General features: G+C 44.8%; 1 protein-coding gene across 5 annotated transcripts in view; it reads right to left on the minus strand.

Annotated features, from left to right (window-relative positions):
• The window catches only part of sash1a (SAM and SH3 domain containing 1a), a 157,951-nt gene that overhangs the window by 30,370 nt on the left and 105,486 nt on the right, over positions 1-22,095 (minus strand). For 3 of the 5 annotated variants that reach the window (XM_035143492.2, XM_035143495.2, XM_047337966.1), the window contains exon 2: positions 9,465-9,593. In XM_035143492.2, the coding sequence (XP_034999383.1) occupies positions 9,465-9,593 (129 nt within the window). Of the gene's footprint in view, positions 1-9,464; positions 9,594-17,230; positions 17,483-17,543; positions 18,273-22,095 lie in introns of those variants that run through there. The other 2 variants (XM_035143496.2, XM_035143497.2) reach the window with 2 other exon arrangements.

Consider the following 22,095-nt stretch of genomic DNA (forward strand, 5'->3'; position numbering starts at 1 on the left):
ACAGAGAGGACTAGAAAGGTTAAACAAGTAGAAACAAGTGCATGTGGAGAGGAAAGGTCAGTTGACTATAGAAACAGTGGACGCTGTGTTTGACAAAGCCCTCATGTGGGAAAGACGTTTGTCGGTCAAGTTCATGCAGACACCCGCGTGTCATGACAACAAACACTGGCACGTGTGTGTGTGCGCCCTTCCATCGACAAGTCAAGTCTTGCTCCAGGTATCGGAACCGGCAAGACTCGTTTTAACTGTTATAGAATGCAGATGGGCGGGGGTGCAGCCCGAGTGAAGCACGACAAAAGCACCCACGTAACCAAGAATTCCACAGCGTGATCACAATGGCGCTTGGTGTGCACCTCCCTCAACACGAGGTAACACCAGCTGGTTAACATAACATCTTCAAAACACAACACACCTCATCTGACTGAAGTAAATGGCAGGGGAAAGTGGTGTGCCCGGAACTGTCCTGTACAAAACCAGTGGAAAATAACACCAATTCAGCCTCGCTCACGAGTCGTGGCGTCTGCATGACGGCTGTTTTCACCGTTACACGGCGCTGGGGCTCGGCGACAGTATGTCTAAAGCAGGTGTCCACATCATGACATATCCAGATACAAGATGTACCTGAAACCACAGGCTTCTGCAGACGGACGAGAGGAGAATCACAACTAGTCTGCAATTTAGATTTCGACCTGCAGCATGTGATCATTAAAAGCCAATGAGGCGCTCCGAGGGACTGCTCGACCGCATAGCTGCTTGGTGGCGTGCTTTTGATCGCTGGTGGAGGAGGTTACCTAACTCCTTGTGCCTGTGTCTCATACAGTGGGCTTTTAAAGCGCCATGGAAACAGATGGGTTCAGCACATTGCTTCAGGGAAGAGACCAGATTTTCATGTTTCCATGACTTTCAGATTGCCATTATGTCAGCGTTGTTCATTTCTTTTCTCCTCACTACACAATGAGAAATGTGTGTCTCTACTCTCTGTATCCACGGCATGGGAATGAGCTAAGATGAAGTTCACCAACAACAGCTTTTAGTTAAAGTTATACTCTTTGTAATTACCTATTTGTTTTCCAATATTTAAGGGTCACTGCTATGGTGTTGTTGAGATTCACAAAAGAGAAGAGAAAACAACTGAACACAAGTTCCTTATTTCACTTTCGGTCTGACTTTAAAATGTTATCATGGAAAGAGAAGAATTACTGGAAACATCTTATGATGCATTGTCTGTGATTATATCTACATTGGTAAATGTGCGTCATCATGTGTCTTATGTATTCAAAGAAGGATTGGAATGACTCTTGTTCTTTGTTTCTCTTGCAGACTCTTTGTGAGCAAGGAGATTAAGACAAAACCGGCCCTGGTATGAGGCTGACAAAGGGTTTAGAGGTCTCATATGACAAAGAGCCGACCAGAGACGTCTTTCTATCAGACTTGAAGATGGTCAAAGCTAAAGCTGTGGTGAACTTCTTCCTCTGATACAGATTATACAGCTTCAGGAGCATTTAAAGTAGTTATTTTAATAAAAGATAAGAATGCTTGGATAAAAGACTTGACATTAGCGAGGTGAAGATGGCTACAAGACCCAGAGGAAGCGAGTCGACGAATGCTACATTCCTAAAAACAGTCGATGAGACTTTTTGCTGCTGTCACAAAGCAAAAGACAAATGGAATCTGGAGTTTCCCCAAATGAAAAGCAGGAATAGGAAACTTAAATATGCATCATCCTCTTGCTCTGCACACCCAGATAATAGATCGTAAGACGACAGTCACAGGAAGCTGAATGCATGATGCCTCCATCACATCATCCTTCCTTCTAATCAGAGCGACCTCCAGTTTGACCTTATTTTTCTTCTGTGGCAGAGCTTTGGGGAAGGGAGCACGTTGCTTCCACGCCCTCGCACACCAAGCATGAGTAATACTTTAAGGACTTGGTCAGGAGTGACATACCCTCCTTTAAGAGCTCTTGAAGAGCCTGGAGCCTGCGGGTCAAATGAGCAGAGAAGTGCTGAGGTGGCTAAAAGCCTCAAAATTTGCCTGAGCCCTCCACTTATCACAGCTGTAATCACCTGAAGACAGAGTGCGGAGGTGTTAGCGAGACAGACTGGCGGACTTTAATGTTAACGTCAGCACTGCATGTCGCCCTAGTTCATTTGTCTGTTCATCTATTTGTCTGTTACAGCGATCAAGCAGGCAGAGGCACAGGTCCGGAAGTTTTTCTTTGGGTGGGGGAGTAAATCAGGCCATGCAGGAAGAGCCCAATAGAATTCATCCATCCCCGGGAATACAGGGATTCCCATAAGTCAGAGAGCAGGTACCTGTCTAGGGTCATAAAAGCTTAAACCAACAGGCGTGCAGCAGTGCGGTGTTTGTTCTCATCACATTGCACAGGCTGTGCACGAGGAAAATCTGGGACAGGCCGGTGTGCCTTTTGTTTTGCAGAGGCAGAGCTTATGCAAGACAAATATATATCCTTTAGAGAGGCACAGCTTTGGCAGTCGTCAGACAACTGCATTGTGCCGAATAATGTGGGCGTGCTGGAAAAAAAACATAAAGAAGGAGACAAACAATGAGCAACATGCGTGCTCGCATGCTCGTGCACAGTCGTGGATACTTCCACAGAGGTAGTGGCAGTTCTGCTATCACATCCTCTTTGATACAGTCAGTATGTCAGACCTGCTGGTAGTCAACGACAGGCACAATGTCAACTGGTTGTAATTATTTAAAAAACACACAGCAACACTGTCAAATCAACATCTGGAAAAACACACCACCCATACACACACGGACCCTGACATGGGCACAAACATGCCACCAAAGACAGGTACCCATACTAAGGAGCACCGACACACACACACACACACACACACACACACACACACACACACACACACACACACACACACACACACACACACACACACGATACAAAGCAGCTCTCTGTTCCTCCCACTCCTCCTCAGCTTCCCCTTACCCACCGTGTGAGCGAGTCATCTCCGACATGGTAAGAGGCAGCGAGATGGCGAAAAAAGACAAGGAGAGGATCAGTGAAAAACAAACAGGCCCTACATCCCGTTTGCCTTACACTGCAGATATGCGGGGTGAACTTGTCACGGAGAGGAAATTTGTGTACAAGTTTCCCAAGGTAAACACGGGAACATTCTCTCAGAGTTGTGCACCGCTAATGGGGAAGCAGACGAAAATGGTGGAGAACTTGCCACAGTTCCTGAAAGAGAATATCTGATCAATGCACATTTTTGGGGGAGGGGGTAGTGTGTGTGAAAACCTCAGTTCTCACACTCCCACAGGGACTTTGCTATCCTTTACATGAACTTGCAAGCATCAACTTGAGATACTGCCCCAGTTACCCTGAATTGGCATGTACGCGTGTGCATGTGCTTTTCCTCCAGATGTCCAAAGGGTTTGTTTGTGCACAATCTTCTCAGTGTGTAGATATGCGTGCGAGTGCGATGCAAACGCACAACTCTTGATGATTGTTTAAGCGTGACTGAATTGAGTTAAAATAAAAGAAGTCAGTAAGGGAGCATAAAAGAGAGCGAGATCCGGCTAATGAGGATCACGATGTGGGCCGACAGGGAAACTGAAACGGCCCAACACACACACACACACACACACCCACAAACACACACCCCCACACACACCCACACACACACAGACACACGGGAAAGTGACTGTAAGTCTAATCACTGCATTGCTCTCCATCATTAACCCAGAAACTACAGCTAAATTCTGTTTTGCTGCTGCAGGAGCAGATTCTGTTAATGAGAGGGAAAGGATGGAAATACACAGGAGTGCTGAATAGCAGCATTTGGTCCAAACACGACTGCAGGGCCCACCACAGACATGAGCTCCCACAGCAAAGCTACTGCCAACCTCAGAGCAAAACGTAGGCATGTATGCGGCAGAACTGGAGTCCAGGTGGCTTAGTGGATTTATGCCAACTGGAATGGTTGAATAAAACTGGGTGGGCGAGTTTCGCTAGGTGGGACTGCACATGGTGAGGGACAGGCACCAACTGGAAGGCACGAAAAAGACGTTAGCTGTGGGACCGGTAGGGCCCGGGGCAATCCTGCAGAACTGGATCATTTGGAGGATCTTCTGGCAAGATCGGAATGCATTCGCTTATGATGACACGCACACGCAAACACGGTATATTCATTATCTCAGCGTAAACCAGTCTGTGTGTGTCACGTCTGAGCTGCTCCATGTTTAAATTCATTTACGAGAGACAGAAAACCATCAGTCACACCTCTATCCACCTCCTTTCCAGAAGTTTAGATAGTGTGTGCATGTGTGTGTGCGTGTGTGTGTTTGTATTCTTGCAGCACAGCGGGCCTGCGGGCCTGCGTGCCTACAGTGCGGAGCATTCCTGGGCCTCGTGGATCATTATTGTTTTGGTATTTCAAGACAAATACCAAACTTATTACAAATTCCAATGACCGCCGGGATTCAAATAGAGACTAATAAATCATACAGTACAATTACAAATATACCACTTGCTTTCCACAAGGGTTATGCCAATAATGGGGCTATGCACACATCACTTGAAAGTAATCTTTTAGCAACACGCCCTGCTCTCTGAGCATGTTGACTTGCGACATTTCTAAGCAAAGCCCCGAAGAATGGGAAGAATAAATAATCAGCAGAATTCACAACTTCGCTTGTCTTTCTTCTGCACTGTAGTTTTAACCCAGCTGAACTGGCCCACTTTGACGGGAGAGCTTTCATGCAGGCGTCAGCACATCAGCCACACACTGGTCCTCACCTCGTGGCAAAACAAAACACGAGTCTGTGCTTGCGTCTTGACCCCGACTGTCGAGCCACTCAGCTAGAAAACCATAACATGGCATTCCGGAGGGGAGCGCGTCGACGTGACACCAGCTGAGGCCGTTCGCTCTCACAAGTATTTCAATTATGAAGTCAACAGTGACTGAGGGATTTGGGTAAAAGGGTTTAATCTCCACCGCCTGTTTATTGCCCACAATCTTAAAATGGCCCTTAAGGACATTAACAGCGATTAATGTTGCAATGTCTCATTATGATTCACAGCATGTAGAAATGTGTTAAATTGATCCTCTTACAAGCACAAATTCCAAAATGATGCATATCTATATTGCAATGTACTTCATTTGTTTAACCACAGCGGTTTGAAAGAGACGAGAACATCTAGTTTGATGTTTTCCTCCCTCGGCAATGCACAATTATCCACCAACCAGTCACTGCATGTCTGCAGATCACTGCAGATCCCTCCTCTGGCTTCTGAGTCCATGTGGACGCTCAGCAGCAAAGACAGTCACACCAGCAGTAAAAATACATGATGGTTATAGTAAGTTAACGCAGATCTTATAAAGTGTTTTAGTCACTTCAGCTTCAAATTACTCAGTGTACAAAGTAACACATGATAACAGAGGGTTAAATTGCGGTTGAGCCTTTATTACCTTCACCAAGGAGGTTATTGTGTTCACAGGATTACATAAAAACTACAATTTTTTCACTTTCTTAAATATCTTTGTTGATTTCTCAGATAATTGTTCATGGATCTTGATGAAAACCTGCATGTTTATGGGAATGATCATAAGTGTGTGCGAATTAGTGCGGGTCCAGATAAAAATCCGGATGTAGTGAAATTAAAATGTGCTTTCATAAGGGAACGTTTGAGCCTGGCAGAGGAGTCGTCTTTATAGATCAAATAGAAAAGCTTAAAAGTTTTGCCTGAACTGATGCACCTATTCCAAATTAAAGGATTTAATAAAGGATTTAATAGCACGACGAGCACAGATAGCACAAAGTATTTTTTTTAAAAGCATCTTCTGAAAGTTTCTGAAAGGCTGAAAAGGGCATTGAGAGGAACTTGGAATTCATTTATAAGCTCTGTAATTATGTGTGGAAATTAAATGATATGCTTGTAAACAGACTCACGTCATGCTTGATGTCTTCGTAATTTGTTAAATAGGTAGAAGAAACAAGGATTATACACTTATTTATACAAATTATATTGACAGCAATCACACCATCAATTGTCCAGAAGATAAACCTGCTCAAAGGATGAATCGGAAATTTCATAGCTGGGGCTCAACGGTAATCTTTACTCTTTGGAGTGACCCTTCACTGACCCGTCACTTGAATCAACACGTTCTGTTGAAGTTGCTGAACTCGTTGCTCCTTTTCAATACTTCCTGTCACTTCCAACAATACGCCGTGTGCATCACCAAACCAGCATGCCAGCGAGAGCCATCCCAACTCTTGTTGTCCGTAGAGGCGCTGGGAAACTGCGCATGGCAGCGCTAACCCATAGGTCACATTCCCCAAAAAGGAGGATGTTGCTTTAACCCCTTGTTTCCCTGCTACTCATAAAACCAACACGAAGATGTATAGATATAACCGAGAGGAGACCAAACAGGAAGCGGGTACGTCGATGGTCATCTCTCAGAGAGCCTCTATCATCAGCTACTGATTGGGAGAGCTTCACATTTAACCACAACAGAGACCGAGAGGAGAGACGTCGACCGAGAGCTGGCAGATATGTCGTGCAGGGGGAAAACAATAAACAACAACACAATTTTGATCAGTGCACTTGCTGAGTCTGAGAAAGTTTAATAAGAGCTCTTCTCCTTTCTCTCTGGTGCCACCACTCTGACCAAAGCTAGACTATGGACACTAAACTGCCTAATTTTATTGTCAGCATGCAAAGTTAAGTCCCAAAAGTCATCAAACGTGAACTCCTGCACTCCTCTCGTATGTGTTTGACCTTGCCCTGTGACCTCCTTTTTTCTCAACCTCTGCCTCTTCTTAACGTCTGAGTGCGAAGCCAGGAAAGGTCAAAGTTAGGCTGAACTTTGCTCTCAGACTCGTAAAACTATGCTGACCAGAGCTGATCCGGATTAACTGGGAATGACAAATTCACCTCAAAATAAAGTTGAGAGCTGTGAAAGTATTTAACAACAGAAAAGAAGTGACCTATCATTTTTTATAGAGACCAAAAAAAAAAAAGCTACAATGACCGGAGAGGGAGTTGTTCTTGCGGAGGCCTGATTGCTTCGGCACCATCCTGTACCCTTTAAAAGTGGCAGGTCTCTCCCCAAAGGCCACGTCCCTCAGGAGGGCCACTTGCTTCACGACTCCCCGTTAACGTGGCTCTCAGACATTGTGACTTTCTCGTACCATTTTTCTATTGGCCCTCGGAGAGACGGCTGCATGACGTTGGCTTGCAGCCACAGATTTCTGGACACACTTCACAAGCTGCAATCGTCATTCGCTGCTCTTTCTGACTGGGGTGTTCATTCCGCTGTCAGCTCGTCTCAGCCTCTGCCTGTCTCTCTCCCCGTCTCCTCCAGTGTATAAACTTCTAATTGTTTTAATTTAGTTTTACAGATACTGTGCCACAGCCTTTGAGACTATGACGGCGTCGAGTCTGGTGGAAAAATAAAGCTAAATGAACGATGCTTCCCAGGTGAAGGGATCTGGTAGAGAAAAAGGCTGCAGTAGACTTGAATGTTCCCCAAACCTAAATTTAGAGAAGGTACTGAACCAAAATGTGAGGCAAAGTTCGCTCCATACAGCGTGGGTTGATGCTGCGCTTCTGAGAGCTCACAATAAGGTGTTGTCTGACCTATATTCCTTCCTTCGTGTCTTTTTCCACCTCTCCTTCTTTCTGTTGGTGCCAAACCTTGCAGAGTGGCGGGACAGCTGCAGGCTCTCACACATTCCCCCCACCACCACCACTTCTCCTCTTCATTCCCCTCATCCTCCTCCCTCCGTCTTCCTCTGTTCACATCCTTATCCTCCTCCTATGTGCGGGGCTTCAGGCTCAGGGCCCACTCAGCTCTTTTGCTCTCTTCTTCTACGCAGTACAATCTGTCCTTATTGCTTCCTCTTCCTCTGTTTTATCTCCTCAGGACGAGACCTTCCCAAACTATAAAACATCCAGAGATATTCCTTATTGTTACTGGAAAACTCAAGTGATGGGAAAAAGAAAAGATCGAAGTCTGCAGCCACGCAGAAAAAATGTTTAACCTATGATTGGACGTAGAAATGCGTCTATACCCATCTACAGCTACGACGTTTTATGCTTTCCTGGCCCTCTCCCTGCGAGCTGTGAGAACAGGATGTCTGTCGTCTGCAGTCATTAAAGGAAAGGGCAAAATAAATCAGCTATCGACCCGAGCTGTACCTGTCAGCCCAACCAAAACCATATGGCCCGTCCTCAAGCGGAGGAGGCCTCCAGCTAAACTGGAAAACCAGTAATGACAGACAGAAATAAAGGAACTATTTGAACTGAGGCTAAAATAAGAAGAGCTGCGGTAACATGATATCAATGTGAGCAAAATCTGTGGAGGAAGAGTCGTGATTGCGTCAGGCGTCTGCGTTATATTTATAACTTCCTTATTTTATTCACGGCCAACGTTTTATTTTTAAGATGACCTAAGCTGTAGCCTCAATGGGAAAAGGGTTGCGAGGAGGTTATTTATTTGTATTTATTTGTTTTCTAAGGCTTCAAACGACTTCAATTCACCATGAATAAATCATATGAAGTTAGCATCGCACTCAGCACTCGCTCTGGTTTTGTATGTGGGCCTTCAGTGGCAGCACCAGCAGCATTCCTTCAAACGTTTGCCTGCAGCTTGGCAACCAGAGGGGGTGCCCCACTACCCTACATCCTTATGAAAAGGACCCCCGAAACTCCCCCAGGAGCCTCCACAACAACCCTGCGTTCACATCCGGAGAATGTGTTCTGCCTTTGGTGAAAGTCTTAAAAAGGTCCAGTGTGTAGGATTCAGGGAGATCTACTGGCAGGAATGGGATACAATGTTGATAACTATGTTTCTATTCACGTATAATCACCTGACACTGAGAACTGTTGTGTTTTCGTAAGCTTAAAAAAAAAAGACCTTTACATTAAATTGAGAGTGGGTCCTCTTCCTCTCAGTCTGACATGTCGTACTCATATTTCCCAGAACTGAAACACCGGCTGCAAACAGAAGACCTTTCCCATTTTTATGTTACCAGAAGACAATCATGGGTTCTCCTGCACACGATGAAGGGGAGGGTGAGGTGAGGGGGGTTTGCAGTTGGCGCCCGCACCACTGCATGCAACCGAAATCCTTCACACTGAACCTTTAAACCTTAGCACACATTCATATTCCTTCTGTTGCTATTTTTTCTGTGCCAGGTTGTTGGTTAAGACTGTGGAAATTACACAGTGCTCGAAAAGAGGGGTTTTAGGGTCATTATTAACGGATTTGCAAAAAAATGCTTGAAGCAATCTGTGGGCCGAGGAGAGAGGGAGAAAGGCTGTTGTTGTTGTTGTAGTGTGTGTGTGTGTGTGTGTGTGTGTGTGTGTGTGTGTGTGTGTGTGTGTGTGTGTGTGTGTGTGTGTGTGTGTGTGTGTGTGTGTGTGTGTGTGTGTGTGTGTGTGTGTGTGTGTGTGTGCGCGCGCATGCATTTACCATGTCGAGCTCTTGGGAAACTCGTCGTTTGCGCAGCTCCTCCACACGATCGCTGACGTCACCGAAGCAGGTGTTGTAGTACTCAGAGTACTCCTGTGCAAGGTCATCTATGTTGCCCAGAGAACCATCCTGGAGAAAGGAAGAGAGGGGGAAAAGTTCAGCCAGGGACCGACAACATCCTGAGAAAGTAGATAAGAGGTTGATGGAAAATCTCCATTAGGACTTGTTTTTCGAAACAAGTGAATCGTGACTTTATAAACGAAATCTGTGCCACAGAGACGGAAAAAGCCGGATCAAGTTAGTCACCTTATAGTCACAAACACGTGTATCTTCATCTTTGTGCTCACTCACAAATCATTTTCCAAATACATTTTTTTTTTATTTAGTTAACCTTCAACGAATGCAAAACACACACATTTGGAGGCATGTTGTTCCCACTCCCCGATCTGCTCACATGTTCAACACAAATACAAAAACCTCAAAATACCCCTCAATAAAAGGTCTGTGTATTTTGAACATAAATCGATTGTTATCAGGTCCCTCATTCAGCGAGTGTCTTTGGCGAACCGTGGTTTGTTCTGTGGTTTTGTCTACGCCGAGGCTCATATCTGAGATGCCCTTTACCTCCTCAGACGTTCCACCGGACTCCAAACCAAACACACTCTTCCGGGTTGCTGCAGTTTAGATCAGCACAGTTCCTGTCTTTGTCTGAAGATTTGTGTTTATGATTCAGGGAGGAAACTGTGCGACAAACAGTAGTGGGTCACCTATCAAAGTACCCTTTGAGTATAATGCTCAGGGATCGACCTCTGGGTTACCTCTGGAGACATTAATAGTGTCATGACTTCAGACCCGGCTTCTATGGAAACGAGTCAGCAAACACTCAGGCCCCGTTTCATGGAGCAGGATTATTGTAAGTTAGTTGGGATCAGATCCTTTTACATCAGACTTTGTTCAACTTCAAAAATTAATCTTTGATTTGATTTTTTCACCACTGCACAGAAATGGAAAAATGAATTGATTCCTTCAGACTTTCTGAAGGCTGTCTAGTCGAGTCTTATGTGTGAAGTGACAGAAGACAGACCCCGATGTCTTGCCTCAGTTGAAATGTAGGCCATTCTGGCAGTGACGGCCGACCGCTGAATATTCATCAGTGTTGATCTAATCTGTGCCAGGCAGACAGCTAGCATTGAGTCACTGTGCAGGGTCCGAACAGTCTCTCTCAGTCTCTATCTTCCTCAACCGGACCCCCTATCTGGGTGCCAGGCCGCAGATGAATGGATCACTGTGTGTGTTAGTGAGTGCCCCACACACACACACACACACACACACACACACACACACACACACACACACACACACACACACACACACACACACACACACACACACACACACACACACACACACACACACACACACACACACACACACACACACACACACACACACACACACACACACACACACACACGGCCTTCTTCAGAGATCTGTGTCTAGTCCGGGACAACACGCATTAGCATGCGCACGCATGCGTGCATGCAGGGGATTTCAAAAGCATCGGACCAAAACAAACTGAAGCAAGCCAGGCCTATACACCCCAGCTCAGTGGACTTATGAAACTGTGATTATTAACTGTGGGATGAATATCACCAACAAACACACATGCTCTGTCTCAGAAGTCCAGATCGGCTGGCGGAGATCCGTCCTCCCACTGATTTCTTGAGAAATCTTGCTCAGGCCAGACATATGGTTTGAGATGACCGGGATTCCCAGTGGGAACACTTTGTGAGCAGACTCATACTTTCTCCTACATTCCTCACATTGACTGAGAAACCGCTCTCATTACAAAAATCCAAGATGTGTTAATCACCACAAACGCCACGATCCTGCTGACATCCAGGAGATAAGATTGAACCCTGTCCTGGGATCACACCAACTCTCATGTGTGTTAACAGTGACAGATATGTCGGGATGTATCAGCAGAAGTAATAAATCAACCTTCCTGCCCAAGCTCCCAGAGGGAACATTCGATATAAACCTCAGCTGTCGACAGGTAAAGCCACAAGTGCTTTCAGATGGATGTCGTGTCTGTGACTGCATCCGTGCACGTGAGCACAAAGCTTCATGTGTGTGCGTAGATAACTGAGATTCCTCCAATTCTCCAGTGACATTAGCTCATGGGGGAGAACAACACAGCTGAACCTCCAACCCCACCTCCACCACCACCGTGTAAAGTGATCCTGCACATGCTCAGGGTATGTACATCCACTGTGAGACAGCACATGAAATACACAGTGCAAATGCCTCCGACTGACAGCAGGGAAAGGGTTAAAAAAAACAAAAAAGGAAAAGTGAAAGTTTGCTGAGGATGCTGGATTGACCGTGAATGTCAACAGCGGCTTTTAGTCCACATTTTCGAGGGATTCTGTCAACGTGGGAGTGAAGGTGGAAGAGTGTGCAGGGATCTGACAGAGGTCCACACATCCAGTTCAGAAATGTGGGCAGGGGTGGGAGAGTGGGGGGGTGGAGGCTGGACAAGGGATGATTTGTGGGCTAGAGACTGCAGCAGCTGTGAGGTGAGAGAAGGACAAAACATCTGGAGGCTGAGAAGAGATAACATTGGGAGGAGTGATTCAATGCACCAGTATTAAATCCACCACAGCTTTAATTGACCTAAAATCCATATAGGCTGGTGTGTGTAAGCACTAACCAATAGCCTTTAAATACATTATCGCTCTATAAATACCCCTTTAAATCCACTTTACCAAGAAAAAGAAGCAGCATTACAAAGCATCTGGTTGCATGGAGGTCTGCAATGGAAACTAACACTGGTGCAGCTGATGTAACAGTTACTCCACCCTGGATGTGAGCGAGGCCAACTCCCCATTTGGACTGGAACAATAGCAACAATGGTGATTCGAATACACAACACCCATGCAAGAATGTGCAACGGTGTGTGTGTGTATTTACGATAAAGAGTGCACATGAAGATGGCTACTCCCAATGTGCAGCGGAAATGTGTCAGGGAAGAAAACGTCGGCAATTCTGTACGACTAATACTGATTTATACAACGCTGATCCTAGATTAACTCAGAGGAGTGGAGATGGTTCGCAGCCATGCCAGAATGAAAATAAAGTGAATCCTCCATCTCCTCTGAAAAAATATTATCATCTTTAGTAATGTAATATAAATGTACATGCTTGCAAAAGGCAGTATAGCTGCCCGCGTGAGGATGGAAACAGCATCAAGTCCAAGCAGCCTTTCCTCACTTAATCAATTAGCATGACATTCCTGGCATTCTTAATACTGTGGTTTCTCTCAATTTATCTAAGAGGAAATGCTGTGCAACGAGTTAAAACGTCTATATCTTATGCTTCCAAAGTAAATGCACATGGTAATAATCAACATATCGACTGTCATATACTTTATCTTGACCAGTTTGACAGATTATTAAATGTGTTCAAACTATTTTTAGCCATTCAAAGCAGAGGAAAAGAGTCCTGCCCATCCCAGGGTGCTGCTCATTGATCTGAACGTGGTTATGTATTCGTTAATGTACTGGATTTATAAGCTGTGACAATACGTTCTTTGTTTTAGTGAAGCTAGTCAAGACAATCTGTTGGACGTATATATTCTAAGGTTTATCATCTTGACAAAAATAAAGATTTTAATAAATACTAAAGTCTTATTTGATATACTTTGAATTATGAAGTCTCTGAGTTTCCCACTACTTAAGCGATGTCTTGTTAAGTTATTAAAATATTCCACTGCCAGCATGCACGGCCCTGATAAATTGGGTCTGCTTGCATACTTCACTGAATCACTGCCAAGGCGCAGAAGCTAATCTCTTAATCAAATTACACTCAATTCATGTGTTCCACGTCATGTTTGAAAGAAAAGGTCTGTTTATTAAAAAACATACAGAAATACATTGTAAAAAGGCTGAACGCCATTAGCTCTGGGCCTAATAGGTTTGTTCTGATCTTACTTCTAGGTTCACATTCCTGACTGCGCTGTTCATCACACTGGGGCTCAGTTACATACGGGATGAATAGCGTTAACTATTGTTACAGGGCCGGCCTTGTGACTACTCATTCTCTAGGGGAAAGAACAATGACAACATTTTACAATAGAGCCATGCATCTGATGTAATGCTAGAGTGTCTGTAGTATGATCACTTTCATTTGCTGCGAAACCTCAGGACGGGAGCGGCAGGTTGAAATGGCCACCAACTGGCTCGTATTATGTTGCGCTGGACTAGTGTTTCGGCAAGAAGGAAATTACCTGGAGACACCAGATTAAATCCAACCCACTGGAGATCGCCTCATCATAAAAGTAAAACATAAATGCAAGTAATTGACCCTTCACTCCACCCAGTTCCAGTTCCTTAAAGATTTTCCTGGAATGGTAAGGTAGTGCAGCTTTTATGCCCGGCAGGTATTTACACAGACCAGAGGAGAAAGGTGAAAGAACTCAGATATGAGATATATGGCTGCACATGGATCATGTTGTGTTACCCAGCTGCGGTAGTTCTCAAAAATACTGAAGGTACTACAATGGAAAATTCCACAAAGCATAGAGCCAACAGAAGTCTGACTAAAAGATGGAGTGTCGGCCAAGAGAGCCAAAGGGGGAAGACTGGGACCAGGGGCCACAGCCCAACCCTTTTAGAGCGCTTCCTGAGGATATCCACGGCTTGAACAGAACAGTGCTCTGCCACCCCAGCAGAGGAAACCTGCCAGGTCTCTGTGTGACCTCAACGATGAGACCAGCCAGGGCATGGAAGCAAAGAAGAGAGATGAGTAAGACCTGGCAACAATAGACAAAATTAGGCTATGATCCACCGAACATTATCTGGCAAAGATATGAAGTGGCCTAGCTAACCATGGTTTGGCAGAGAAGGACTGAAGCATATGCAGCCACTCTGTATGAAGTGTTATGTTGGAGGCAGCACATCATCTAACCATATGTTTCCCAGACACAATCAACAATCCAGTCTTGAGAACAGGATCCAACTCTTGGGTTGAGAGACAAAGCACCGTCTAGTACATAATCAGTGTTTTCCAAAATGGACAAACTCCCACCCACGCTGTGTGAAACAAAACTCTTCAAACAGAGGCGGATTCCCCGCAGGCGAATAAAATATAATTCCATTTAGACTTGGCTCAAGATGGACTTTCAAGCAATAAAAAAAACAAAATGAGACGTTTCCTTCAGAGAAACACAGGGGGAATAATGGATGATTGTCAGCTGTCCAGGTCTGGGATCAGATCATCTACGCTGGGAGAAGGCGCGATAAGAAGCTCGCCCTGGTTGAAGGGACGTCGGGAGAACTGTGCTGCGTTTGTCCTCTACATTACACTGAGAAATAAATCAGTTATTCCATATATAAGTAAAAGAAGTGCAGTGAAAATGAATTGGAATGGATTTTTTCAGGGACCTTTACAGATGCATGCCTCAAAAATATTGTACACTATAGGCTGATATTGAATTTTGAGTTTCCATTGAGGCAGTCTTATTGTAGCTCGTCTAACATTCAGTAAAAGTTCAGATCTGAGAGAAAAAAGCCTCAGTAATGGAGTGGAATTCAAGGCAAATCCCCATTCAGACATCTGTAAATCCAACCACTTTGAACAGCTACCGCTCCTGTGCCATAGAGTTCTAAAACTACCTTTGACTCTTAATTAGCTGAGAGGCTATTTACTTTGCTTCCACCACAAATAAATGACTGGCTTACTTAGGCATTCTTATTAAACACATTCCACAACAGGGCTGCTGTGTATGGTTAACCTCAAAGACAGGGGCCCCCTCTGAAAAATACTGCAGACTGCAGGGAACTTTCATTTACAGTCAAAACACGGCGAAAACGAATTTTCAAGGTGAAAATGCCGACGCTATTATGCGATCGCTTTAGTCCCCATCTACGATGTCACTTGACCTTTAAGAGTACGGCTGCTGAAACATATAGGTTGGAGACCGGGTATAGTAAACATGATGACCAGATCCTTATCAGGAGGGATGAGGTCCATCTGTGCAAGTATGTAGGCCTGTTCTCACATGTGGGGAGCCAAGACAAAACACATTTGCAACAGTGAATTCAGTTGCGTCAGAGGGCTTGGGGCAAACGGAGATTTAAAGGGCATTCGGTCCCAAATGGACTCACAAGCAAAAACAAAAGCCATTGAAAGTCAGAGACCATTGGTTATATATAGCAGATCCAGTTTGCTTTCGGGGAGATATGGTGGTCATTGTGCTAAGAACAATTGTCTCACATGGCGCTTAACGATAGGAGCACTTTGTCACTTTAAACCATTTCAAGATAACCAGACAAAATTACCCTTTATAAAGGAGGATGGGCATTACAATGTGTGACTCTTGATAACAAAAGCAAAGAAACTGAAAGAGACTAATGTTTGACGAGTTGCCATAAACTGTAACATTTACATGAAGTCACTGCATTATCTTCACAAGAGAAAACTGACCTATTGAACTTTTTAAGGACGCTGGCTCCGAGCAGCCAAGAAAACCAATTCAAGGTCTTTACATTCCCACCTCGAGTGTATCTGTATGGTTTGGATGGTGGTCACAGTTAAGCCTTCCCACGAATTGAAGGCAAAAACGTGTAAAGTGATACTGCACGAGGAGCAAGCTTCCAACAAAAGCTGAGGTCACGGATTTCTAAATAATGCGAGAGAGCGCCATGTCTGCTGGCACGACAGATAAGGATTTTAAAAACAACTTCAGAGGATGATCCACGATGTTTTTAGGCTGGGTTGGTTATAGCTTCTTGATCAGTTTACATTTAGACAAAGAATTTTTGATGTCAACAACAACAGGTGACTTCAGGAAAGATTTTTGGGTGACACATGCCTGTTCAGACGGTTGGTTGCGTTTGTGATTCAGCTCAAGAGGAGAGGCTTTATTGATGAGCACAGACTTTGCAGACATTTGCCTACAGAGCAATAAATCCAGGTAAATTACCAGGCTGGGAGCCAGATCACCCACCCAGTGTCAGAGGGCAGCATCCCCCCACCCCTCCCACACACACACACACACACACACACGCACACACACATTTACAAACCATTCACATCTTCAGTGCCAGACCAAACCAAATTAACACCTCCGTCTTTTTAGCAGACTGGAAGTGACTGCAACACATTTGGTCAGCAGATCAATCAGATCCAATGGCCTGTTAAAGAAAAAAACCCAAGGCTGCTTTTGTCTGCCAAACAAAAGAGCAGTGTTGCAAAACTAATGTGTGGAGTTCCAATACACAGCATCTCCAAAGTCACACAAACATTTAAAGGATCAAACACGTGAGGCCAAATCTGACTCTGTAGACTGAAATAACAGCAGTTTACAAAGAAAACCGAGCATTCAAAATGTCAGATGATGAAGATGAGCAATAAAACTAATATAATAACTTACAGTATTAAAATCCTGATTAACTAAATGTTAAATATTTACCCTAACTGATCCAAGAACCCTTGATGTGGACTTCAGGAAATCCAAATGTGCACGATTGGCATTTGGCACCTCAATTTTTTAAGTTCTTTAAAGTGCATTTACAAAAGATCATACTTGAAACTAGAGGAACAATCTGAACCTCTGGCTGAGTGAAGCCCAGGTGACCTCATCCAAAGGAAACAAAGCAGTATGGATGTGCACCGAATGCTCAGCAGCTGCAGAAAACGTGGGAACAAACCAAAATATATGCACAAAAAAGTGCACAAGGTTAATCTTCCGGTGCATTACATACCAACTTCTCATTCGATCCCCCTGTTTTGTTTGTTTTTGCATCAAGGTCCCACCGGCTCACAAGCAGCACAAACCCTGATCACATGAATCCCCAGAACACATGTCAAGTGCTGCAGCCGGAGGAGCGCGAGTCTATAAGGACGCGCTCCGGGTGTTGTTTAGAGGCGTGATTTCCATGCGCCCACTGGTCCACTACACAACCACTCAACAGACAAATCGGTGTCAACTTTGAGGATGAGGGTGAAAACTCTCGGTTAGTTGTGAGTCTATCACCGTGTCACCCCTCCCCTCCCCCCCCACCCCCCAAAACTTACCAGCATCCCCATAACATCCGTCCACATTTGGGAAAAGCTGTCCGACGCAGCGGCGCACTCCGCCCGCGGCTCATCTGGAGGCGAACCGGTCCCCTGATCACCCTCCATACTGCCGCGAACAATTTGCGTTCCGAGTCACACACAATCTGCAGGGAAGGTTTGAATCCGATCCCACAGGCAGGGGCCCCGATCACCGGCGGTAAATAAGTGCCAAGGCTGCTCCTACACAAAGTTGCCCTTGACGCACCGGAGAAACGCTCCAACATGGCTTGGCACGATGCGGAGTTCGGTGCGTAAATCTCGCCCCGACATGTTTACGAAGCTCCCACGACAGGTTCGTGCGTTGAATTCAGATTCTAAACACCGCCCAGATGACAGGAGGAGAGAAAGAGGGGCCTCCTTGAGTTGTGTGTTGGACCCGCAACAGGTCATTCGTCTGAGGACTTCCTACAGCGGGGTGCTCCCTGCTCAACAGTCCGCTCAGCACAGATCCCAGGGCCGGGCACAAAGCAAAGGGCCCTCCCCCCCTTTTCCTCACTCACACCAGGGTTGTTGAAATGGACGGGGGGAAAAGTTCCTGGAAAGTTGTCGGAATCCCTCGATGAGTGACCGAAGAGCTTGTGAACTGGTGGAGCGAGCGCTGCTTATTTCCATGAAATATTTGGAGTGAGAGGGCGCCCGGAGCACAGAGCAAATCCTCCAAACACTGCGCCTCCCCCTCCTTCCACCCGCCGCCTCTCTCTCTCTCTCTCTCACACACACCAAACACACTCTCACAAACACTCACACACACCCCACTCATGAATTCATAATATTCCACTTAGGAATTATTCCTTGTACCCGATTTCCATATCTCTTGTGCCTTCTATCAACTTTAAATTATGTTTTTATACTTTTTATAATGTCATATATCCTTTAAAATTATTTAGTGGAGCACATGAAGTTCATTTAAGTGAAAGTAAACTTTTTGGTATCTACTGCTGACAAGGCTTTCCACCAATACGTCTCTGCAGCCACGCAGCCGATGAATGGGGATTGTGAACAAAGCACATTCTCCACACAATTGTATGGAAAACAAACAAAAAAAGCGCATTGGGAAATTTTTTTTTGCTGGGGTGACGCACACTGGTCTCCACTTCTGGACAAAATGCTGGACAGTAACACGCACAAAATACACAAATCTCTGATTGGCCCCAATTTGATTTGAGTAGGTTTATAGTTTTTAAGGTTTGCCACTTTGCCAGAGAAGACAAACAGATGGTTTATGATGCAACAGCTCTCCGGGCCCTGCAGATCTCATTTGAATACAAGCAGGATAAAGTGAACCGGGTTATGTACAAGCATGAAATTGCACAGCTATCTTGTCTGATCAGCCGTTTGTTATGCTCCGCCAGCAGGCTACTCTATTGTGATGAGGAAGTCCAGACACTGTCTCTCTCTCTCTCTGTTATTGTCAGGAGCACATTTTCTCAGCAGCTGCCAGGTCTCGTGATTGATGCCAGAAGGAGCAGAGATATATGGAGAAGGGGGGGGGCTTAAATTGAACATGTTGAATCACAGACTCTCCTCCCGGTGGTTTCAAAGCCCCAGATCTGAAACGCTGCTTCACCTGCTGTTTGCGAAACCGGCCGATCGCACCACGTGCACACATGTCGGAACACAAGAGTAACATAACCACAGAGGAGGGGGGGAAAGGGCCGGAGCAGAAAAAATCATGTTAACTCCACATTCCTATCTGTAACCATGCAAAAGGTGATCAGTTACACAATAATCCCCAAAGCTACAGTTTCACCTGTAGCGTAAGCAGATATGTGAGAGGAGGCCTCCAGTGGATTAGGCAGGGTGCTGAAGAACTCCCACACAGGAAATATTTGCATTTTTATTTAATTGTATTGGTAATTTACATGATTGATGTATGATTCTATCTTATTATTATGAAGAAATCTATTCCTAAAGACCTGAAGTAAGAAGCTACAGGCAAAAAACTTCATAAGAAGTAAGACTTCATGGTTTGCATGTTGACATTAGCAAATTTGCACTAAATATTCATTGTTATAAACAAGATTATATAAAAACGGCTGGATGGATTACCACAAAACTTTATGGTAGGATGTGGTATGGCTCAGGGAAGAAGCAATTACATTTTGGTGTGGCTCTGGATCAGGAGGCAGATCCAGGATTTTTTCCCCCAACTTTCTTTAACTTTGCGATATAGTTCTGCAACATTTTCCTTGATTTCTTAGAGAATAATTAGCAGATATTGACGAAAAAAGGAACCGAGCAAATAAAAATGTGAAGTGAATTCTAATGTGGTTTGACTGTCTGGCCTTGCTGGACGTTTTTTGCTCCACTAAGAGCCCGTCTAGTTTTGCAGGTATTTGGTCATAAACGTATGTATTGGACAAGTAGAAATTTTGACCAAATGATGGCTCAACAGAAAAACGTCATGGGATCATGGTTTTCAATTTCCAATAATGTAATACTTCAATAAATCAGGGGATCACCAGCGTCACTAGGATTCACTCTCTGAGGACCATGAAGGTCTGTACAAAACGTCGTGGTAATGCATATATTTATTATTACTACATTCATTTTGTTATTGATATGTTTCAGTTCTGTTACATTATAAACAATATCACGGTTCAAAGTATGTGTAGGTGCACAGTGACTTATACAGGCCTCGGATGAGCGGCAGCTGTTCAACAGGGTCCTGCTTACAGTCTAAACACACAGAACACACGCGCTCGCACAAGGGCGGCCTTGTCGTCCGGCGAGTCGACAGCTTCGGGGGGGGGGCTGACCTCGAGCTGTAACCTCAGGATGACGAGAGGAGCAAGTGGGAGGTGTGTGTCTGTACTGTAACATAACATCAGAGGTCTGTCCATCTACAGTACGGTGACCACGTGGGTCTCGACCCTCCCGTAGCTCAAACAGGGGGTTTTAGAAGTCGTCCCATTCACACTCATACACACACACACACACACACTCCCACTACGCTATAAGCACAAACACCCTACCCCCCCCCCACACCCAAATACAAGACAGTGTGACCCCACCTGGAGGACCTCAAACAGAGGGGTTAAACTGTTAATGAGCAGAGGAGGAAGCCTGTTGACTCAGTGCACACTCTTCAAACACTGCTGGAGTGTGCGTGTGTGTGTGTGTGTGGACACCAACTTTCCCCTTCTCTCTTCACACTAACCACTAATCAAGGTGTCATGTTGCCAGACAAGAGGAAACAAAAGTCGCTCGCCAGTTAATTCGCCGGGTGCTAACTGCGAAATTATTACATAGACGGTCGTCCCATTTGATCTTTTTCCTTTTTTCCCCCCCACAGGAACATTTGGAGAAACGAGGACGAAACATGTTGCATCTGAACATGTAGACTGGAGGACAAGTCTGCAAGCAATTCACGCTGCACATAAATTTGTCCCGAACGTGGAATGTGAGAGCTAAACTTATTTCATGGTTCTGAGAACATATAGAAGAGGATGATGTCATGAATATAAATCGCTCCCATAGGTTACTTTGAACACGGTCTTGAAAGCCTTGGACTTGGACTCAGTCCTGACTGATGTCAAGTATGTTATTTTGACACTTCCACCGTCTTTTATCCATCTTCTTTCATCTATTCCCCTTATCTATTATTTCATCTATTATTGATCGGCTCATTGTCTTATCATACATTCTTCTCCTGTGCTGATCCTGCTGGATTCCTCGGGGTGGGGGGACTACACCGTGTCATCAGGTTTGGGATGAAGCAGGAAAAATTTATAGGAATAATTTATGTCAGACATGTCAAAGCTGTATGAGCCTGGGGTCATGACGTGGGACTCAAAATAAACGTGTTTGAAATAAATCCTATTTTCACCAATTGGATGCAGGAAAGATGCTTCCAGGTTTTTGCTTTCCTGATTAGAAATTATCATCTTTAAAAGATCTATAAAAGCCCAAATTGACCTGGATTGAAAACAGGATTAGGATTAAAGGGACAGTATAAAAATTGAACATGGGCGATGACAAACTTTGCATAATCAGGGGAGAGGGAGAAGAATCGACTCCATCGACAGTGCCAAAACAAGTTGACTTCTTCTATGTGTATGGCTCCTCTTTTTCAACCTGAGATATTTGTATTCTTCTAGTTTTGTGTCATTTTCCTGCTGTATTCTCACATGTGGTCATGGACATTTTACTAGGGGGGGCTGACAGGAAGAGTTACGTAAAAACATCTGGGGCAAAAGGCTCGGATATTTGTGTTCTCAGCCCCTCCGGAAAAATTTCAGGAGAATGTCTGAGAGCCGCGTTAAGTCTGTAGTGGGATTTACTCTTGTAGATGACTTACAAATATATAAATGCAAATCTAAAAACTGGTTCTTGCGACTCTTTGAGCTTCTTCTATCTCCCACTGAATAACAAACTGGAGGTCAATTTATTTTAGCCCTGTGGCCATGAATGGTCAGGCCTCGAGTGGCCACAGGAAAGATGGATGAGCTGGAGAGGCAGCTCGAGTCTGAGGAGAAAATGGAGATAGAGACGGAAAAAGAATGCAGAT

Source organism: Hippoglossus stenolepis, chromosome 20, assembly GCF_022539355.2.
Source record: "Hippoglossus stenolepis isolate QCI-W04-F060 chromosome 20, HSTE1.2, whole genome shotgun sequence".
Lineage (NCBI taxonomy): Eukaryota > Metazoa > Chordata > Actinopteri > Pleuronectiformes > Pleuronectidae > Hippoglossus > Hippoglossus stenolepis.